Below are 20305 nucleotides of genomic sequence, written 5' to 3'. Positions count from 1 at the left end.
GGTTTGGCTGTCAAAGGAAGGATCCTTCAGATACTTTTCACGATCTCCGTCCAAATATTTTCAAGGATCTATGTGTACTTCCTCATGAGTGACATCGGAAAGAGCCCTTGTCACGCTGAATTTCACTATCAGAATTATCGCGTAGGCCAGTCATAGTCACATTCTCTGTCCCGAGGGCCCTCCCAGCCCTGATAGACATCCTGCTCTCTAAGGGCCCTGCCGGCTCTGACAGCCTGTGTTCTGAGAGCCCCCTAAACTCTGACATTCTTTGTTCTAAGGGCCCTCTCAGCTCTGACATTTTCTTTAAAATAAAAAACCAAAACACTTTTTAATGCTTTTTTACACTGCTCTCACTTCCCGGTGTCCCCTCTCCCTAACAGAACACTCCCTGGCAAACAGCTTAGTGACCAAGTCCAGCTGTGCACTCCCGGTTCTGCAACCATAGCCCACCACCTTTCTCCCAAGAGGAGGGGCGGTGCTGGGAGTTGGGACTGCTTTCATTTACGTTATCTAGGCCTCACAGAGATTGTTCTGCTCTTGCTGGCTTTGCTCAGCTCACTTCCTCCAGGTCTTCCCGTGTTTCTCTGCATTCATCATGTTCAAGCCTTCTCATCTCACTCCCTTCTCCAGTTTGTTCTGCCATTCCCGAGTCCAGGGGCACCCCTGGCGCTTCCCTTCTTTTCCTGCTACAGAGTGATGCTTATGAGATGTTTGTGCACATAGGCGTTTCCCACCACCTTGGGTTTCCTTGGGGTGGACGCCCAGGAGAGGAGCCGCTGGGTCAAGGGATGTGGACGACGTTCTTAAAACGTATGTTGTCGGTGCCTTTTGGGCTCCTGAGGCAGTCACTTCCCAGCCCCCACCAGGAGGAGCCCTTCCTGGCGACAAAAAGATTCATCAGAGCCATCCTTTAGAGTGAATGCGTCTGGTCCACGTCTGTCTGTTCTGTCCCGGCCGTGCTCGGCCTCCCTCTGGCCGGGCATCGCGTGGGTTCGTCAACATTCAGTTTGGCTGGGAGAGCAGTGTTGTGACGTTGGTGATATACGCTGTTTTCCCAAATGCTTGCATCACCTTCGCAGCTCTCTAGCCTTCTGTTCCCTAAAGGTTCTTTTGGTTTTGTTTTTTGGTTTTTTGGCTAGGCAATGGGGTTAAGTAAGTGTTATGTGTCTGAGGCCAGATTTGAACTCAGGTCCTCCTGAATCCAGGGCCGGTGCTCTACCCACTGCACCACCTAGCGGCCCCACTAAAGGTTCTTTTGACCCCGACATTCTTGTCTCAGGGAACCTTCCTTACTTGGCAGTGGCCAGAACATGCTGGTCCTGGAGTCTGGAAGACCCAAGCTCAAATCCAACCTCATATATGAACTAGCTGTGTGACCCTGGGCAAGTCATTTAACCTCTGCCTCAGTTTCCTCAACTGTAAAGTGGGAATAATAAGCACCTCCCTCCCAGGGCGGTTGTGAGGATCAGAGTGCTTAGCACAGTGCCTGGCACTGTGGGTGCTTGTCCAAATGCTTCTTCCCCTCCCTCTCCCCACCTGCACTGGGGGCTCGGCCAGCCCCTTCCTCCCTCTCCCCTGGCGCTGAGAGTCTCCTCCCTTCCTCCCTCTGCAGCTCTTCATGGTGGACAATGGGGCTGACGACTGGCGCATCGCCATGACCTATGAGCGGATCTTCTTCATCGCGCTGGAGCTGGCCGTGTGCGCGGTGCACCCCGTGCCCGGCCAGTACCTGTTCACATGGACAGCCCGCCTGGCTTTCACCTACACTACATCGGTGGCAGACGCGGACGTGGACGTCATCCTCTCCATCCCCATGTTCCTGCGCCTCTACCTCATCGGCCGCGTCATGCTCCTCCACAGCAAGCTCTTCACAGACGCTTCGTCCAGAAGCATCGGGGCCCTCAACAAGATCCATTTCGACACCCGCTTTGTCATGAAGACCCTCATGACCATCTGTCCCGGCACAGTACTGCTCGTCTTCAGCATCTCCTCCTGGATCATTGCGGCCTGGACCGTGCGAGTCTGCGAGAGGTGTGCCTGGCGCCTCTGGGGCTTGCCACTTTTCTCCCCCTTCCAAAGTCAGTGTGGCCTTGACTCTCTCTTGCCTTGGGAGTCCTTGTGACCCTGAATTAAGCCCCTCATACCAAGGCTCTGATCTCAGCTCTTCCCCACCCAGCCAGGGCTCCTATGACCCACCCCCCACTCTTCTCCCAGTGTGGCCCTGATTTCCCCTTCCCTTGAGGGGTGACCCCCTCATACCGAGCCTCTGTGACTTCAGCACTTTTCCACCCACCCAAGGTCCTTGTGATCCCAGCTCTTTTCCTCCTTCCATCCTTAGTGTGACCTTGACTCCCCCTCTAGAGGCCCCTGTGATTCCCGCTGCCCTGCAGGTTCCCTGGGAAGCCCAGTTAGCCCCCCTCATACCAGGCCTCTCTGTTCCCAGCTCCTTTTCTGCCCCTTCTATCCTCAGTGAGACTCTGGCTCCTCTCCCCCGGGTCCTGATTTCCATTTCCCTCTAGGTTCTCGAGACCCACCCCCTCAACTCTGCCATCCTGAGCAGCCCTCTTTTCTGCACCATGGGATACTAGTTCTCCCTGTGGGCTCCTCTGTGATCCCTCTCTACTTCCTTGTTCCCTTGGGGCCCTCAGTGATGTCCCCCCAATCCTTCTCTTATCTGAGCCTCTCTGTAACCAAGATCATGTATCTCTGGGGCCTTCAGGGCTCCTCACCCAAGTACCTCTCTGCTCCTGAGGCCCTCTGTGACCTCCGATCTTCTGGGAATCCTTATAGATCTCTTATATCCTGAGCCTGCTGCACCAGGTTCTCGGTGGAATTGGGGTGTAAGTGATCTCCTTGCCCTGGACCCAGCTCCACCTGCTGCCTCAGCTCTTCTCCTCTCTGACACAGGGGAGTTCCCTTCTCCATCCTGTCCCCCTTTCCTCTTTTCTGATTCCTCTTGACCATCCTTCTTCTAAGCAGCCTCAGGGGCCGGAGAAGCTGACAGACTATCCCTGCCTTGTGCCCTTTAGGGCAAAGAACCCATTTTCTGTCTGTTCCCCCATTGGAGCTCAGCTCAGAATCAGATCTGAGTGGCTAGAAGCACTAGGCCCAGGTAGCATCATGCTTGCTACGTGGGGCAAGGAGCCTTGGCAACATGGCGGATGGTGTGGGTCTCTGGCTTCCCAACCCCCACTCGCCTCTCTCTCCATCTCCCCAGAGGGTAGGCAGATGCTTCATTTAACCACCTCTCCTCTTCCCTCCCCTTGCTCCGTCATCTGGTAGGGAAAAAATGTGAGTTGGCCTCCCTGGCACAGAGCTGTTCTGCCCTCCCCCCCCCTTTCCCTGACTCATGCCCGTCAGAATTTATGATTAGCTGCTGTGACTGGAGGAGGGTGGGCTAAGGGAGGGGGCAGGTGGGGAGAGGCTCCCTGGGGGAGGCGGTGAGGCCAGGGAGTATGAACCTTGAAAGGTTGGAACCAATGCCCTGGGAGATGTGTCTAGGACCCAGCTCCAAGGGGTCTCTCAGGTATTGGCCCATCTTCCACCCCCTCTCCATTCCCACCTGTGATATGGGGCCACCATTTCTCCAACCTGAGCTTGAGAGGAAGAAGGGAGAAGGGAGCCCTGGGGTCAGGCTGCCCTCCAGCCTGTCAGGGCCAGCCCCTCCTGTCTTCTTCCCAGCCCTGGTCAGGGATGTTACCTTAGAGCTAGGAAAAAGACCTAAGGCCAGTACACAGACCCTCCCCCCTGCCCTGCCAGGAGTCCCACATTCCCCTGGTAAGGTGAAGCTCATCGATCCATTCCTGCCCACAGAGCCTCAAGTGTAGGTGAGGACATAGGACTTGGCAGGGAGGGGGAATCTGAATGATTCAGAATCGAGTTGGGTGGGGTTGGCTAGCATCCCAGAGAGAGGCTGCCTCACACTGCCTTGGGAGTCAGGAGAACCTCGCTCTGCCGCACACTTGGTGTCCTGGGGTCGCCATCTGTAAAATGAAGGAGCTCTGCTGGATGGTTTTTGAGATCTCACCCTGCTTCAAATTGATAGCCCTGTGACTTCATAGAAGGGCGTCCTAAAACTTTAGGATTCTGGCTCCTTGGAGCTGGAAAGAGGACTCAGAAACTCTAGTCCATCTTCCAAGTATGACAGTTGTCTTGCAGTGGGTATCCAGCCTCTGCTTGTATACCTCTGGGCTTGGGGAACTCCCTACTGCCCTACATAGCTCATCCCACTGGAGTAGCCCTGGCAGTGAGGGAGTCCTCGCTGTCGCCCTCCCCATAAGCGGCCCACATGAGGTCTGTTGCCGCTCTCTGGGAGCAAACGATAGTGAGTTTCTTCTGCTTGCCCCATAGCAACAAGACAGAGTTTGAAGACAAGAGTGACATCTTCCCCAAGTTACCTCTAGGCTCAGGAGAGAGAAGTGTGAGTGTGGGGGAGGCAGGGCTTCCAGCTGGGCCTCGAGGGATCTGCAGGGAGCTTCAGAGGGGATAGAGACCTCCTGCAGCTGTTCTCTCAGGGTCTAGGGACCTCAGAGTTCCTTCTCCTCCCCTCCGCCTCCAGCCCCTACCACACACAGCCTCCTCCAAGCTAAGGAAGGGATGAGCCTTGTCCTGCTCAGCCTCGGAGAGCACAGCTAGGAGTGTGGGCTTAGCAGACGCGAACTGAGGCATCATATGAGGAAAGAGGGGTCCCACAGTGCCCTAGGCTGCCTCCTTGCTGGAGCAGAGACTGCTCCAGAATAGGTATAAGATGCCTTGGAGGGGATGCCTGCTCAGGGAGGGCTTGGACAGCTCACGCTCTAAGGGGTGTCCTGTCCCCTGGAGCTGTTCTCTCAGGAACCTGGTGCCTGGGCCACAGAAAGATTCTTCCCTTCTCCCCTGCCCCGGGAGCAGCACATCCTCCCCAGGCTCACAGGATAGCAGGGCCCTGACTTGGACAATGGGGCCTCTACCAGCCTTAGACCTCTGCGGCCTTTGGAGGTAGAATGGGATCAGAGATCCCCAAGCTGGACCCCCTACCCACCTCAGCCTGTTCAGCCTGGGGCAGAGCCAAGCCCTCGGGTCCTTCTGGGTATGTGTGGGGAGGCGGGGCAGAACAGGTCCTAGCACTCATTGCCACCCTGTCTCTGAGGTTCCAAGCTACTCTCTTCAAGGGTCACTTCTTGCCTTAGCCTCCCTGGTCCCTGAGGACCCCTGGAGAAGGAACCAGGAGCCTGGGGAATGTGTGTGTGTTGGGGGGAGAAGCGGCCGATCCTAAATTCTCAGCCCAGCGTGCTTCAAGCTCCCTGTATCTCCTCTGTGGATGTGTCCCTTTGGCCCTGCATGACCCCTTGTCTGTCCCCTTCCTGAGGGGCTTTCTTGGCACCTCAGCCCCTTTGGGGGTAACCCTACCAGGGTGGAGCAGGCAGGGGTTAGTCAGGATTGGGGGGAGGGGTCTAGGATGACCCAGGACAGAGAGAGTCTTTGCTCAGTATTGTGGCTTCTCTCTGGCTCATGGGCCCCAGTGAGGGGTGGAGAGGGGAAGGACTTTCAAGAAGCCAGGAGCTCTCACTCAGCCCCTCATTGTCAACATTCTTACCAGGATCCTGTGGCCACCTTTGAAGGTGAGGGGGGACAGTGTCCTTGAACCCAGGGTAGGCCCTGGGAATGTCCTCCCTTTACCCTACTGCCCACAGGCTTATCACTCTGAGATTCCAGGGTGCGTTCTCTCCCTCCCTTTCCCTTCCTGATCCCCCCCCACACACACACACACACATCCCAGGCTTTCTTCTGTCTCCCTCTCCTTCGAAGTAGGTTAGGCATCAGGAGAGCCAGGTTCTGGCCACTGTTCCACTGCTGATGGTATGATGTGGACAAGTCCTTTTCCCTCTTGGAGCCTCAGTTTTCCCACCCATAAAATGGAGGTAATGTTCCCTGTCCTCCCTCCCTCTCTCATCAGAGGGCAAAGGGAGCAGTTAGACCCTGCAGACAGTCTCAAGACTAACTCAGGCCTGTCCCCCTTGCCCCTGCCACCTGGTTGGGAGAAATCCTCCCCCACCTCCTCATGTTTCGGGTCATTCCTCCTAGCTTTCCCACTTGCCGGCAAAGTACTTCCTTGTGTCTGGCCCGGATCTCCTCCTCTCCCTGCTGCAGCTTGTGGTACCCGCTGCTGCCTCGCCACAGTGTCTCTTGCTGACTGTCTGTCTCTCCTTTTGTCTCTTCGGTGTGTGTTTCAGTCTTTTTCTGCCTCCTGGGCTAGGGGAGGGGGACCAGTAAAAGCCCCCTCCCAGCCCAGCAGGCAGTGTGGGGGGTGGGAGAGGATTGGATTCCCAGGGGCTGGAAAAGAGCTCTGACCCTCTTCCTCCCACTGAAGCTGAGCCCTATCTGTCTGGGGCCCATGTAAAATCTTGTGTTTTCAGAGCGTCCCTCGGGTCAGACTTCAATCCTTCCTGCCTTGTGGGTCTGCTCTGGGCTGCTTTAGAGCTGCTTCCCCTCTAGGCAGGGGCTGAGAGGGGGTAGTCCCATGCCTGGAGCTCCTGTTTTGGCAGCTGACTGGGCCGGAAGAAACGGCCACGCGTTTGCCCTGACCTCAACCTTCCCTTCCTTCTAGGTACCATGACAAACAGGAGGTGACCAGCAGCTTCCTGGGGGCCATGTGGCTGATCTCCATCACCTTTCTGTCCATCGGCTATGGGGACATGGTGCCCCACACCTATTGTGGGAAGGGTGTGTGTCTCCTCACAGGCATCATGGTAAGGGGACCCTGCCCTAGGTGGGGGAAAGATGCAGTGTCTCCTGCCCCATCCCTGCTTTGGGTTTCTTGGGAGGAGCCTATGCCCTGCCTACCCGAGGGAATCTGAGTCTTAGAGCAAGCATACCCCACACTCCATCTGTTAGCACTGACAGGGACAACTTCTGGAGAGATTGGAGCCCTGGGGTTTATCCAGGAAGGCTTTCTAAAATTGAGAGAGGGGGCTAAAGAGAGAAGGACCCCTTCTCTCATCTCCCTCAGTCACTGCCTCACCTTAATCCCCTTCCCCAGGGCGCTGGCTGCACAGCCCTGGTGGTGGCAGTGGTGGCCCGGAAGCTGGAGCTCACCAAAGCGGAGAAGCATGTTCACAACTTCATGATGGACACTCAGCTCACCAAGCGGGTGAGTGTCTGCCCCTCCGTGAGCGGCGTATGCCTGCTGGCACTGCCAGACACAAATGCCTCGTCCTCTCTTCTCATCTGTCTGCAGCTGCCCCCAGGCTCATGGGGGTGTCCCAGGCACACACAGACGTGCAGAGAGATGGGCTTCTGTGCCCTCATCTGTGGTCAGCATCCTCCATCTAAAGATTCCTAGAAGAGGAGCTGATTAGGGGAAAGGGGGCACACGTGGGCACCAGGAATCCCAGCGACGTGCCCTTGTGCCCAGGCACACGGGGGCCCAGCTGATCATTGGTTTCCTGTGTGTTTCGCTCTGGCCCAGGTCAAAAATGCTGCCGCCAACGTACTCAGGGAAACGTGGCTCATTTACAAACACACCAAGCTGGTGAGGAAGCCCGACCATGCCCGAGTTCGGAAACACCAGCGTAAGTTCCTTCAGGCCATCCATCAGTAAGTGCAACACCTTTCCCTGCTTCTGTTTCCGGGTCTGTCCTTCCCCCTCTGAGTCCACATGAACTGCCCCAGCCTGCCACTGCTGGACAGTCCACCAGCCCTCCCTCTGGCCACCAACCCTAAATGTATCCACTCATCACCAGAGGAGAAGCAAGATGTGGGCAGGAGGCCTAGCTCTCCCCTCCTTGGTGGCCATTCTGGGCCCCCCACCTCTGCCGTCCTGTGGTGCCCTGAAGCCTGGGGTGTCACAGCTCCGGGAGGAGATGACCCAGATCCTAGCCAATAGGCAGTATTTTCCCATGGGGAACTCTGCTGTGATTGGAGGTTGAGTTTCTGACTAAGGACATTACTCAAATTAATCCAGCACACATGTATTTAATACCTGCTGTGGGGAAGGCCCGTGATACACGTGTACTATTTAGATTATAAGTGAACTGTTGAGTAACACGATGCCTTGTCCACAGAAGGTGACACACGAACGTTCATTGACTTGTAAGTGCCTGCTGTGTGCCAGGCATTGTGTGGGAGGTGCAGGAGATGGCAGGAAATTGGGGTTGGGACATTGCGTGTGAGGGAGTAACACGTAGTCAGCCTGGAAAGGCCGTCTGGAGCCGTGTTGGAAATACAGGGCATACAGTGTCACAAGCGGCACCTCAGGGCCTTGGGGCCTTACGCGTCCGGTCCACGCCTTCCTTTTGCAGATGAGGGAAGACTGAGACCCTGGAAGGGAAAGAGTTCCACCAAGGGGATGCCGAGTCCAGCACTGACCCTCCTGGCTCCCAGGCCAGGCCGTTTCCATGACCACATGCTAGAACACGAAAGGGCTTTGAATAGCAGGCTAAGAAGCAGAGACATTCTCCTTTGGGCCATGGGGAGTGTCAGGAGGATAGGGGCTTAACCAGAGCTGCCTTTTGGAAAGGGGGCTCTGGCAGCTGGTCTTGGAGGGGCAGAGGGAGAAAGAAGGGGAGGCCGGTTAGAAGGCTGGTGCAGTAGGCCAAGCTAGAGGGGAGGAGGCTATGGGCCCAGCCAGAGGCTGTGGGGGTACAAAAGAAGGGAGTGGCCAAGAGAGATAGATGCCTTGAAGGAAGACAGGTTGATTGGACTTGGCTGTGGAGAGAAAGGGATGAGTCTGAGCTGTATCAGGTTTGGAGCCTGGAGAATGGGCAGGGCAGGAGGCTATCAGGAGAGATGGGGGAGCTGGAAAGGTCACTGCCCCATTAGAGGAAGAGGAGGACAAGCTTGCGTTGACGTGGTGGGTCACATCTAGCAAAGGCAGTCAGAGCTGTGGGGCAGGCCTGGGAGCTGGTGTGAGACAGCAGGGAGGGGGCTGAGCTCGCCTAGGGCCTGGAGGAGCCCGCAGGCCAAGGCCTGAGGCTGGGAGGAGGCCTGGCAGGCTGGAGGGGGCAGTCTTGGGCTCAGAGCAGTGGGAGGCCTGGGGGCTGGTGTGAGACAGCAGGGAGGGGGCTGAGCTCGCCTAGGGCCTGGAGGAGCCCGCAGGCCAAGGCCTGAGGCTGGGAGGAGGCCTGGCAGGCTGGAGGGGGCAGTCTTGGGCTCAGAGCAGTGGGTGGATTCCTGGATGCCCGACCTGGGCTGGGCAATCCTAAGACCAGCTCTTCCTCGCTTTTTGGTTTTCTAGGCGCTTCACTGATTGTTGATATTAGGGCTGCCTGAAAATTAATTTTATCCCTACACATAATTAGGAGAATGAATTCGCTGCATAAAATTAGTGTGATGGAGGGTTGGGCTCAGAGTCAGAAGGCCGGGTCTCAAGGCTGGCTGGGGCACTCATGGTGACCAGGGCGAGTCACCCCCTCCTGGCCTCAGCTCCCTCCTCTGGAAAATGGGGAAGCTAGCGGTCATCATGTCTACCTCCTGGGCTTGCTCCCAGGGAAGCACACTGTGGACATTAGATTGGGAGGGCATTGAGGCTGCATGTTCTGAGGATGAATTTGAGTGCACTGCTCCTGTATTTTTAATGAGGCAGCTGATGCCAGCCCAGCGATTTGGGCCCAGAATGAGAATGCAGCGCAGCCCTCCCAGACCAGGAAGGTGACGAGAGCAGGTGTGGGGCTGGGAGACAGGGCTTTTGGGCTCAATCCCTCTCTGTCCTGGCGCAGGCTCCTTTACCCTCCCTCAGACTGCATTGCCCTGAGTTGCGGATAAATCAGTGGAGCATTTATTCAGCACTTGGGGCACAGTAATACTTTCCCTGCCCTCCGAAAGCTCCCATTCTAACGAGGAGACCACATGGATAAATAAGAACCTACCTAGGAGCTGTGTACAGAATAAATGGATGGTAACCTTAGAGAATTAGGCCAGACTGTGAGCTGAAGTCAAGAAGGCCCGAGTTCAAATTCTGCCCCAGCCACCCTCAGCGTGGGCAAGTCACTTAACCTCTTGGCCTCAGTTTCCTCATCTGTAAAATAGGGATAATAACAGCACCTGGCCCCAGGGTTGTTGTGAGGATCAGCTGACATATTTGTAAAGCACTTTGCAAGCCTTATTAGAGAGGAGGGGGGAACCAGGAAGGGCCCCCTGGGGGGGGTGTTGAGCTCAGTCATGAGGAAGGTGGGAGTTCCCTCACTGGCATCCGTTGTACTGATAAAGTCATGGAACACCCACCTCCCCCGAGTGTGTTCTCAGAGCGTGTGTGTATGTGCATGTCTGTTAACACTGGAGGCACAGAGAGGCACATTTCATTTTGCTGCCCAGAAAATCTCTGCCCCTTTTCCAGCTGCTCCCAGAGTGCACCAGGCCCCCTTGCTGGGAATGGGGCAGCGGTGGGCCCTGCCAGCCTAGGAGGAGCCCTCAGCACTGACAGTCTGTACTGAGGACATGCAGGGTCCCCGGGAAGGACGCTTGCACGGCTCTAGCTACCCCTCACCCCCTCCTGTGAGTTAGGGAGCACAAGTCATGTCCATTTTACAGGTGGGCAGACTGAGAGGGCTAATGAATATTTACCCAAGTTGGGTCAGAGCTACCAGGTGATGGAGCTGGGATGTGAACCTGGATCTTTCAGCACCAAGGTCGGCGTTTCGCCCATGGATGAGGCACCTGCCACGTACTAGGCATTGTTGATAAAGGGACAGTAAGGAGACACTCCCTGCCAGAGCTGCCAGGAGGGACCCCAGCAATCCTGGGGGACACCCCCGCCTCAGAGTGAGAACTAAATCCTAGAGAGGGTCTGAGACTTGAACAAGGTCTCTGCAGGTGAAATAGTCTGCAAGAGACGGTCCGTTCCCCTGCTGCACACTGCCTCCTTGTGGCACAAACACTTAGTAACTCTTTTACAGTTACTGTGGGGGTTTTTTCTGTATTGTTTTAAGGAAACAAGGATAGAAAGCTGGTTCTCAGCTCGCTAACAAGCAAGCACTTACTTTGTGCCAGGCACCGTTCTGGGAACACAAAGAGGGAACTATGTGGCCCCTGTCCTCAGGGAGCTTCCAGTCTAATGCAGTAGTCCACGTGCCAACAACCGTGTGTGTGAGATATAGACAGGGTAGATGGAGAATAATCTCCAGGGGAAGGACCAGTAGTGGGGGGGGGGAAGGACCCCAAAGGGGACTGAGAAGGAGCCGTTGGACAGGTCAGAGAACCAGGAGGAAGCAGCATCCCGACAGCTGAGGATGAGAATCTGTAGGGAAAGGTGGTGATCGGCAGTGTCAGAGACCTCGCTTAGAGAGGTCAAGGAAGCTGAGGACTGAGAAAAGCCCATTCGATTTGGCCATTAAGAGATAATTGGCAATTTTAGAAAAGTTTCGGTGGCATGGTGAGAGTGGAGGCAGAAATGCCAAGAGTCCTGGCTTTCTCCAGGAGTCTGGCCAGGAAGGGGAGGAGAGACAGAGGATGGGAGCTAGCGGGGAAGGTGGGGTCAAGCTCAAGCAAGGCTTTGGGGAGGCTGGGGAAGACATGGACACGCAGCCGATATTCAGGAAGAGACAGAAGATTAGAGGGAGGGGATGAGAGGAGACACTGTGCTAGAGAAGACATGCCTTGACAAGGAGAAGGGTCACCTTGTCACAAGAGACGGGGTGAAAGAAGAGAGTGGAGGAAGCATGTGACAGGAGATGTGGCAGAGGGAGAAGAGGGGTCTGGGCCTTCAGTGAAGCACCTCAGCTGAGGGGAGCTCGAGAGGGATGAAAAGGCTGGGAATCACTGGTGTGGTGAGAGGGAAGGGTAAGGGGCTCGCTTCCAGGCAGTGAGGGCCTGGCCGAAATGATGTCACAGGAATTGGGGGCACACCCAGGCCCCTCAGTTTTCATGCCTTCTCCAGCTCCATTCAACAGCCCATGAATAGGATGGAAGGTGGCAGATGAGGGAGCAATCCAAGGTTGCATGAATAGTAGGACATGGGGGCAAGGGATTGGAGCAGAGAGCACAGGGAAGTGAGCTGATTTACCAAGGGGCAGAGGGCAGGAAGAACAGTGGGGTCAGTGCAGGGGGGGCGGCCTGGGAAGGACTGGGAGGTGGAGGGCTGAGAGGGCAAGGTGAGGATGGAGAGCAGTCCGAGGGATGGTGAGGCAGGTGCAGGGGGGGCAGCCTGGGAAGGACTTGGGGGCAGAGGGCTGAGAGGGCACGGTGAGGATGGAGAGCAGGCCGAGGGATGGAGAGGCAGGTGCAGGGGGGACGGCCTGGGAAGGACTGGGGGGCAGAGGGCTGAGAGGGCACAGTGAGGATGGAGAGCAGGCTGAGAAGACAAGATGCTAGGAGGTTATGTCTGATGATGGTGGTCTGAAGTGTATGAACTGGGAAGTCTGGCACTTGGGGGTCGTGGCAAGATCCGGGTTCTGACCATCTCTGAAGGTAGTAGAGTTGAGATGGAGGAACTGGGAAGGCAGGTGCTAGAGGGGATTAATATGTATGCTGAAGTGTCTTCCCATGAAGGTAGCAGGTGGGAAAGAAGAGAGAAAGCTAATCTTTCTCAGAATGTCTTAAGGTCACGACATAAATGAGTCAGTGATTGGGGTGGGAATAGCAGCCGGGTCTCCTGACCCTCGTGTCTCTCTGCTGAGGGCTTGCTCGGTCTGCTTGGCACACAGCTGGGTGCTCTGGGGCCCTGCTGGCTGCTGGGTGGGCTGAGAAGGCCCAAGCAGCTGGGACTCAAGGGAGCCCATCCAGGAGGTGGAATTGCCCCCAGTCTGTGCACACCGTGAACAGGGGAGAAGTGGCTGACTCAGGCTGCTGACTCAGAGCTGGGGGTGCTTCTGGTTAAATGGGGAGGGGCACAGATCCTAGACACTTCCCACTGGTGCCCTCCTCCAGGAGTGCCCCAAAAGCCATGGCTGGGAAGGGCTGTAGTCATCATTGCTCAGCATGAGAGCCTTGGGGGCATCTGCTTCTTTTAACCCCAACGCTGTGTGAGCTGCAGGGCAGGAAGGCCAGGGACTTGGGTCCCCACTGTGGAATGTGGGGGTGGCAAGGGCTTTGGAATCCCTACGGCCCATAGTTGTCTCCTTGCCTGGGTTTGAGAACAGAGGTTGGAGCCCCAGACTGGTCAGTTTTTTGGGGGTTGGGATATAGCTGGTCTGCCACATCCTGACCAGGGCACTGCTAGCCTGCTCTTTGTTCATATTCTTCTACTGGGTGAGAGCCCTAGCTGTGCTGGGGGGTCAGGGGTAGGCTCTGCAGTAAAACAAGTGCCATCCCCTGCTGGCTGGTGCCTTTCTTCCTCTCTGAAGATTCCAGGTTGAGAGGCAGCTGTTCAAGGATGCTAGCTGGTTGGGCAAATGTCACAGATTCTTGAAAAGGGTCCCCAAGGCTAGCACAGCTTGGGCCTGTCCCCTCCGGGGTGTCCTGGTGGGGAGGTGGGCAGAGCTAATGGGCACCATGCTTGGGGCAGGCGCTGATTAAAATCTACACTGTGATTTCTTTGCTCTGCTTGGTCTCACCAGGGCTCAGAAGTAAGTCCCACCCCCACCCACTGGGGGTCAGTTGCTTGACCACTACCTGCATGGTTCTGCATCAGGGGAGGGACAGGGGAAGACACAATCCAGCCCATCTTTGGCCATGAGAACCACCGGGCAGCCCCTTCTTCCCCCTCCCCAGGGAGAGTCCAGACCCCCAACCCCAAGGATAGGGCCCAGGACCTAAAGACCAAGCTGGTCTGAATGGGTGGGCCTCCTGGGGTGAGGGATAGGCAGAGGGTGTCGCAAGGCCACTGCCTATCTGCAGTGGGGGCCAGGGCGTTTGCTCAGGCCCAGGTGCAGGGCAGCTTCTGCCCTGGGGCTGGTCTAGGACAGAAGGGGCTCAGTGGCATAGCCAGCCACCATCACCTTGCACCTTAGACATCTGGGCATCATCACCACTGGCCTGGCTTTGGGTCCCAGGTGCTCCCTCTCTGGGTGGAGGGAGGGAAGGGAGGCAGCCCCCAAGTCATGCATTCCCTCACTGTTCAGTCACCATGCCCCACACCATGACGCCAGCTTCGTTTCTGACTCCGGGTGGATCACAACTAGGAGCGGAAAGAGTGGAGGAAATGAGGGGGCCCGGGGGAACTGCCCCTCGAAACCCTCCATTGCTCTACAGGCTGCCCCCTCCCACCTCATCCTCCTGCTGCATGTCCTGTGAGGCGTATCCCCCGGGGCTGGAGGGGAAGGGTTGGGGCACCTGCATGAAGGGGTGGAGGCCCCTGGGGCCACCCCCCAGCTCTGGCCCTGAGTCTCACCTCCTTGGCCCTCTCTCCCCACCCCCACCCCCACCCCCATGTCTCTGTAGGCTGAGGAGTGTGAAGATGGAACAGAGAAAGTTGAGTGACCAGGCTAACACTCTGGTGGACTTGGCTAAGGTGAGGTTTGGGCCCTGCCCATGACGGCCGGGGTGGGAGAAGGTGGCACAGTGTGCTAGGAGGGAGGCTTTTTCTTTCTGGACAAGCTAAACTAGTTTGTATCCCATCTGTGAAGAGGATTTCTGCGCTTGGGATGGACAAAGGGACGCTTCTTCCCTTTCCAGTTCTAGAATTCTGTGGCTCCCAAGGTCCAGGGTTTTTGGAATAACCCGGTGCCAGCCAGCCTCTGAAGTGTGGGGGAGGCCCTGTGCCCAGTCCTGGCAGCAGGGCTGGAGGGGAGCAGAGTAGGGTCTGTGCCTTAGAATTGGCTCTCTGGCAAACTCAGAGAAACTGAGGCCCAAGAGCCAAAGATTGACGAGCTAGCGTGGCTCATAAGCGTCCAGAGCCAGGCCCTAGCCTCCTAGGCCAGGAGGCCTTCCTCTGGGGCCCTCTAACCTTGGTGCCTGTCCTTCTCAGACCCAGAACGTCATGTATGACATGGTGGCTGAACTCCAGGGGCACAGCGAGGACCTGGAGAAGCGGATCACAGCCCTGGAGACCAAGCTAGACGCTCTGGGGGCCACCCTCCAGGCTCTGCCCGGCCTCATCACCCAAGCCATACGCCAGGTGCCGGCCATGGCTGGGGACTCAGGCGCCGGGACCTCCCCCCGCCGGCGCCTGGCCCCGCTGGCCCCAGACAGTGGGTGAGCCTGCGGTGGCTGGGGCAGGGAGACTTGACTCGGACCTTTTATGTTTAGCCATTGTGTGGCTGATCTCATTTGCTTTTTCTGTAAAGCCCTGTACAGTTATCTCTCTTGGAGTTCAAGATGCTGGAGTGGAGCCCGGCCTACTTCAGCTGGGGCCCTGAGCCCTGGCGGCACCTCCTCTCCTGGTCTGGGTCCCCAGGGCTGAGGGCAGCGGCTCCCCCTCCACAGCTGCCTCTCCGCCTTCCCCTCCAAAACCCCAGTGCTCCCTCTGAGGGGAGGGAGCCTCACAGCAGGGACTCAGCCACTGATGCTCCTTGGAAATTGGGGGGGGCCTGCAGATGCTGAGCCCCCTTCCTCCCCCAAGCCCCATTCCGCTGGCCAGCTTCTGATGTCAGGGTCCGAGGGAAAGAGTCTTTGGGTCTTTTGTTTCTTGGGCAGCTGAGAATTGACTAGAGTCTTCATAGAGAGTTGGGGAAGGCTTGAGTGAGGAGGACTCTCTTCCCAACCCCTCCTCCCATCCCAGGGGAGGTGATGGGGTAAGAGGTTGGCTGCTCGCCCACTTTCAGATCGGGGGTGTGTGTAAAGGAGCGAAGCCCTCCCTCCCCTTCTCTGAGTCCTGTTCCTGTGGGGTTGCAGTGGGGTGGGACAGGCTTGCTCTGGCTTATGGTGAATATGGAAGTTGGGTGGTAAGGGGAAGGGGGGGTCAGGAAGTAGATGACAAGAAGAAAATGGCTGAAAACAGGCCTGAGACCCCAGTGTTCTTAGCCTTCTCCTGGAAGGTCCCTTCCACTTCTTTCCTAACACCTTTCTGACCCATGGAGGCTGACTTACACAAGGGCCTGGCTACAGAGTTAAAACTGTATGGGGGTGGGGGTGGGATGGGGAAGGTTTCACTGCCATTCGCTCCTTCTTTGGCTCAACATCTCAGCTGACCCTCCTCTGGCTCACTGGACCTCGTAGGGCCTGAGAGGAAGGAGGCTCAGTGGTGGCCAGCTAGAGGTCCACGAGGGAGGGAATGAGGCTGGATTGCCCCCTGTGCCCTCTCCCTCCTCCAGGCCCCTCCCTGAGGGGGCCCCACCTTGACCCCCCCCCCCGACTCAGAGGCCAGGGCCCTAACAGATCTTCAGCGCCATCGAACACTGCTTAATCACCCATCGTCTGCAAAGGTTCTTAACCTGGGGCCCATGGGGAGATTTCAAGGGATCCATGAACTTGGGGGGGGGGGAGAAACTGACATCTTTATGTTCACTAATTTTTAACTGAATTTTAGTATTCTCTTCAGTTATTTAAAAACATGATTCTGAGGGGCCCCTAGGCTTCAGGCCACTTGATGCATCCATGGCACAAAAAAAGGCTGAGAACCCTTGGAGAAGGGGGGTGAGGGCAGTAGCTAAGCTTATCCCTGCCCTGGCAGTCCAGATGATAACCAACCCAAGAGTGCGGGGATGAGAGGCAGAGAGAGGATGGGCTCTGTAGACATCCCGTGGTCAGGGAGTGCTTCCTGGAGGAGGTGGTTGATGTGGGCTTTTAAAGAGAGACCAGAGGGCAGGAGGGGACAGAGTGGCTGGAGCCACTCTGGGGGAATGTTGTTGAGGGCCTTAGAAGGGTTTTGAATTGTGCTTGGGAGGTAATAGCTCAGAGGTTCTCAATCAGCCCAAACTATGGTTGAGGAAAATGGATTTGGCAACATGGGAGCCACAACACGAGAGTGTGGTGGTCGGCTCTTGGGCCCTGCCCACCCTCAAGTGGCAGGGGAGTCGGGCGTATTCAGTTCGGTCCATCTGGTCCCGAGGGGGTTAATCCTGGGAGCACAGACACCAAGGCCTCGACCACAGATTAAGCCGAGTGGTTCCAGGATGGCCCAGAGAACCACCCTCTTCTGGGTGGCCCGTCCTCCTTAGTGTAGAGCAGCAGGTCTCCAACTTTGTGGTCTCAGGACCCTAAAGAGCTTCTGTTTATCTGGGTTCTAGCTATCGATATTTACTGTATTAGAAATTAAAATGTCTTAGTATTATGATGAATACAGTTTTGATCTTGCAGACCGCCTGAAACAGGCTCAAGAACCCCCAGGGTCCCTGGACCACACCCAGAGAACCACTGGCCTAGAGGATGTGTATTGTTTTCTTTTTTGAGTGGAGGCAACAAGCATTTATTAAGTGCCTGCTGTGTACCGGGCACTGTGCTGAGTGCTGGAGGACTTCTTCATCCTTTTGGGGCCCGAGTGCTTCGCTGGACCAGGGTGGTGAGGTCACTTTGGAAAATGGATGAATTGGTAAGGCAGGTAGCTTTTTGCTTTCAATTGAGTACAACAAAAGGAGGAGAAATCATTGAAGTCCTTCACTGTCTATAAGTCTCAGCCTGCCCACCTACAAAATAAGAGCATTGGGCTGGCCCCTTCAGCATCCCTGGCATTCTGGGTTCTACTGGGTCTCCCACCTCCTAGGCGGCAATTCCATAGTTGACCACAGGAGGGCACCCGGAGACTGCTTGAAAACTCTAGGAGTGTCACCCAGAAGGGACCGTGGGCTCAGAATGGGACTTAGATGGGGTTCTGGAGATATGGCCCCAGAAAGGCCAACCTGTGTATCTCTGCTGGGGACAGTTTGAGCCCCTAGCTGAGCCTCGCTCCATCTCCCAACCGTTGAAAGCTTCTTCGAGGCTCCACCATAAAGCCTCCCTCGATTTTTCCACATACACCCCGTGAGCGCGCACTCCCCTCCTCGGACTTTCCTAGCGCACTCTGCTTCGCCCCTCCTCTGCCCCCGTGGCGTCCTACTTTGTATCATACTTGTCCATCGTCATATTCTCCCATCAGGATATAATGATCTCCTTAAGTGCAGGGATTGTGACACATCCATCTTCATCTCCAGCATTCTTACAAATAGTAGGGGGTTAATAAATGCTTGTTGTGATTAAGATAGAGGGAAAGAGTGAGACTTGTGGTCAAAGGGCTAGAAAAGGGGGGGTGGGAATTAAAAACTGAAACTGAGGGAAAGGAAGGTCCAAATACCTCCTCTCTCCCAAAGCCCTCATTTAGAATAAGCTGAAAGTACTGCATACAGTAGGTGCTCACTAAATGTCTTGAATCCATTTCTTGGCGTGGAGTCCTTCGCTCTATGCTGTCACTACTGAGTGTAGCAGCTTCAGTCTGTCCCCCCAACAGAGAGCTGGCCTTGGGCTACTGGCTCTATCACTTATCTGGGTACCTCTCAGCAACACCCTTTCAGTGGTTCCCGGTTCATCCCCAGTGAGAAGCTTCTTCACCTTTATCGTGTCATGGAGCCCTCTGGCAGTGGCTAAAGCCTCTGGGTCTCTTTTTAAAATGAATAAAATCAAATACAGAGGGTTAGAAAGGACATTCATTCTATTGAGATTCAGTTACCAAAATATTTTTAACTGGTTCATGGGCCCCAGGTTGATAAGCCCCAAGATCACTCCTATCTAAAGCTCTTCCTTTTACTTCAGCGGCTGCAGGGGGTTGGGGGAGGGGCTTGTTGTTGGGAATCCCAAGGGGTGATATCAGGCACACCAAATACAAGGGCCCCAGACAGGACAGGGCCTGTATCAGGCACTGAGCCCAAGTCAGAAGGAGGCCTGGGCACCTCAGATAAGGCCTGTTTTCCTTTCCGCTAGGGCAGAAAACATTACGTGCCCTCACTCAGGCCACAGTCAGAGCCTCAAGAGAAGCAAATCCAGCCAGATCCTTTTCTCCCTCCCACCAGGACCTGAGCCAGACAGTTTTAGACTGAGAACATGAACACTTTTAGAAAAGGACATCAGAGCTGGGAGGGCCTTTAGAACCTAGAATGTCAGAGCTGGGAGGGCCCTTAGAACATAGGATGTCAGTTGGAAGGGTGTAGGGAGTCTTAGAACACAGAATGTCAGAGATGGGAGAGCCCTTAGAACATAGAATGTCAGAGCTTGGAGGGTCCTAAGAACATAGGATATCAGAGCTGGGAGGACTCTTAGAACACAATGTCAGAGAGGGCCATCAGAACCCAGGAGGGTCCTTGGAGTGTTGAGTGTTGAGGGCTGGGAAAGACCTCAGAGCACACAGTAGATTCTATAGTAGCAAGTTAGAGCTGAGAAAGATCCTAGAACCCAGAATGTCAGAGAAAGGACCTTAGGGTAAAGAATAGCAGAGCCAGGACTGACATTAGATACAGAACCAGGATCTCTGAGGAAAGCTCAGATGCTACCTAGACCAAGCTATGCCCATATAGCAATCCCTTCTGCAGCTTTCCCTATAAGAGGTCACCCAGTGTCCCTGGAAGGGCAAGGTTCCTATAAGTGGGAGTCTAGGAAAAGGGATGACTTCCTAATGATTAGAACTGTCCAAGCATAGAATGGCCTCAGATGGCTCTAAAGTTTCTATTTAGATGGAACCAAATCTGCCTCTCGCTTCTACCTGAAGACATCTATCATATCCCCGCTGTCTTCATTTTCCCAGGGCAAACATCCCCAGTTTCTTTAATCATCATAAAGCCTGTTTTCCACACCCCTCACTATTCTGGTCACACTCCTAGTCCTAAAATACAATGTCCCAAATTGAATGCAATATTCCAGACATGATATGACCAAGACAGAGGGGCAACTGAATCATCACCCCCTTCATTCTAGATGTGACACTCCATGCAATCTAATTGCAGATCTTTCTCAGCCACAATTCCCTTAGCTTGTAAGGTTAATTTTTCTTTCTACCCAAGGTTATATCTGTTCAATTCCATTAGATGCAACCTAATGCTTTAGCCAATTGAGATCTTCATTCAACATCTCCAACTCCATTTTCCAAGTCAAGAGCGCTAGACTTGGAATCAGGAGGACCTGGGTTTAAATCCTGCTTCTGAAAATAGCTGTGTGGGCTGTGGCCAAGTCAATTGCCTTCTACGAGTCTGTTTTCATATTTGTGAAATGGGGCTAATACCTGTGCTACCTACCTCACAGGGTTGTTGTGAGGCACAAAGGAAATAATGTTATGTGAAGTGCTTTGGAGAATGGAAAGGCCTTGATTCTTACTGTCACATTTGACAAAATGCTATTAATGCTGTCATCCAAGACATCCAGAAGAATGGACTGGCCCCGTTCAAGGAGCTACTCAGCACACGGCACTAAAGACAGCTCTCCAGCTGCATGAAGACTGCAGTGACAACTGGGGGGGGGGTGTCAGTCAATCAGCCCTAAATCCTCCCAACTGTGTTGTTGTCTCACCCACATTGACCACCTGGTCCTCAAAGATATGCATGAAGACTTGCTTTGC

General features: G+C 55.2%; 1 protein-coding gene across 1 annotated transcript in view; it reads left to right on the top strand.

The window, feature by feature from the left end:
- KCNN1 (potassium calcium-activated channel subfamily N member 1) overlaps positions 1 to 20043 on the top strand; it is a 29812-nt gene extending 9769 nt beyond the window's left edge. Inside the window, exons 4-9 of the mRNA XM_021009009.2 lie at positions 1613 to 2031; positions 6587 to 6728; positions 7019 to 7129; positions 7448 to 7575; positions 14293 to 14362; positions 14819 to 20043. Of these exons, the coding sequence (XP_020864668.2) occupies positions 1613 to 2031; positions 6587 to 6728; positions 7019 to 7129; positions 7448 to 7575; positions 14293 to 14362; positions 14819 to 15049 (1101 nt within the window). The 3' untranslated portion in view covers positions 15050 to 20043. The remainder of the gene's footprint in view (positions 1 to 1612; positions 2032 to 6586; positions 6729 to 7018; positions 7130 to 7447; positions 7576 to 14292; positions 14363 to 14818) is intronic.
- The last annotated feature ends 262 nt before the right edge of the window (positions 20044 to 20305 follow it).

The sequence above is a fragment of the Phascolarctos cinereus genome, unplaced genomic scaffold (assembly GCF_003287225.1).
Source record: "Phascolarctos cinereus isolate Bilbo 61053 unplaced genomic scaffold, phaCin_HiC Scaffold_4;HRSCAF=312, whole genome shotgun sequence".
Taxonomy (NCBI): domain Eukaryota; kingdom Metazoa; phylum Chordata; class Mammalia; order Diprotodontia; family Phascolarctidae; genus Phascolarctos; species Phascolarctos cinereus.
This window is presented reverse-complemented; position numbering and strand designations above follow the sequence as displayed.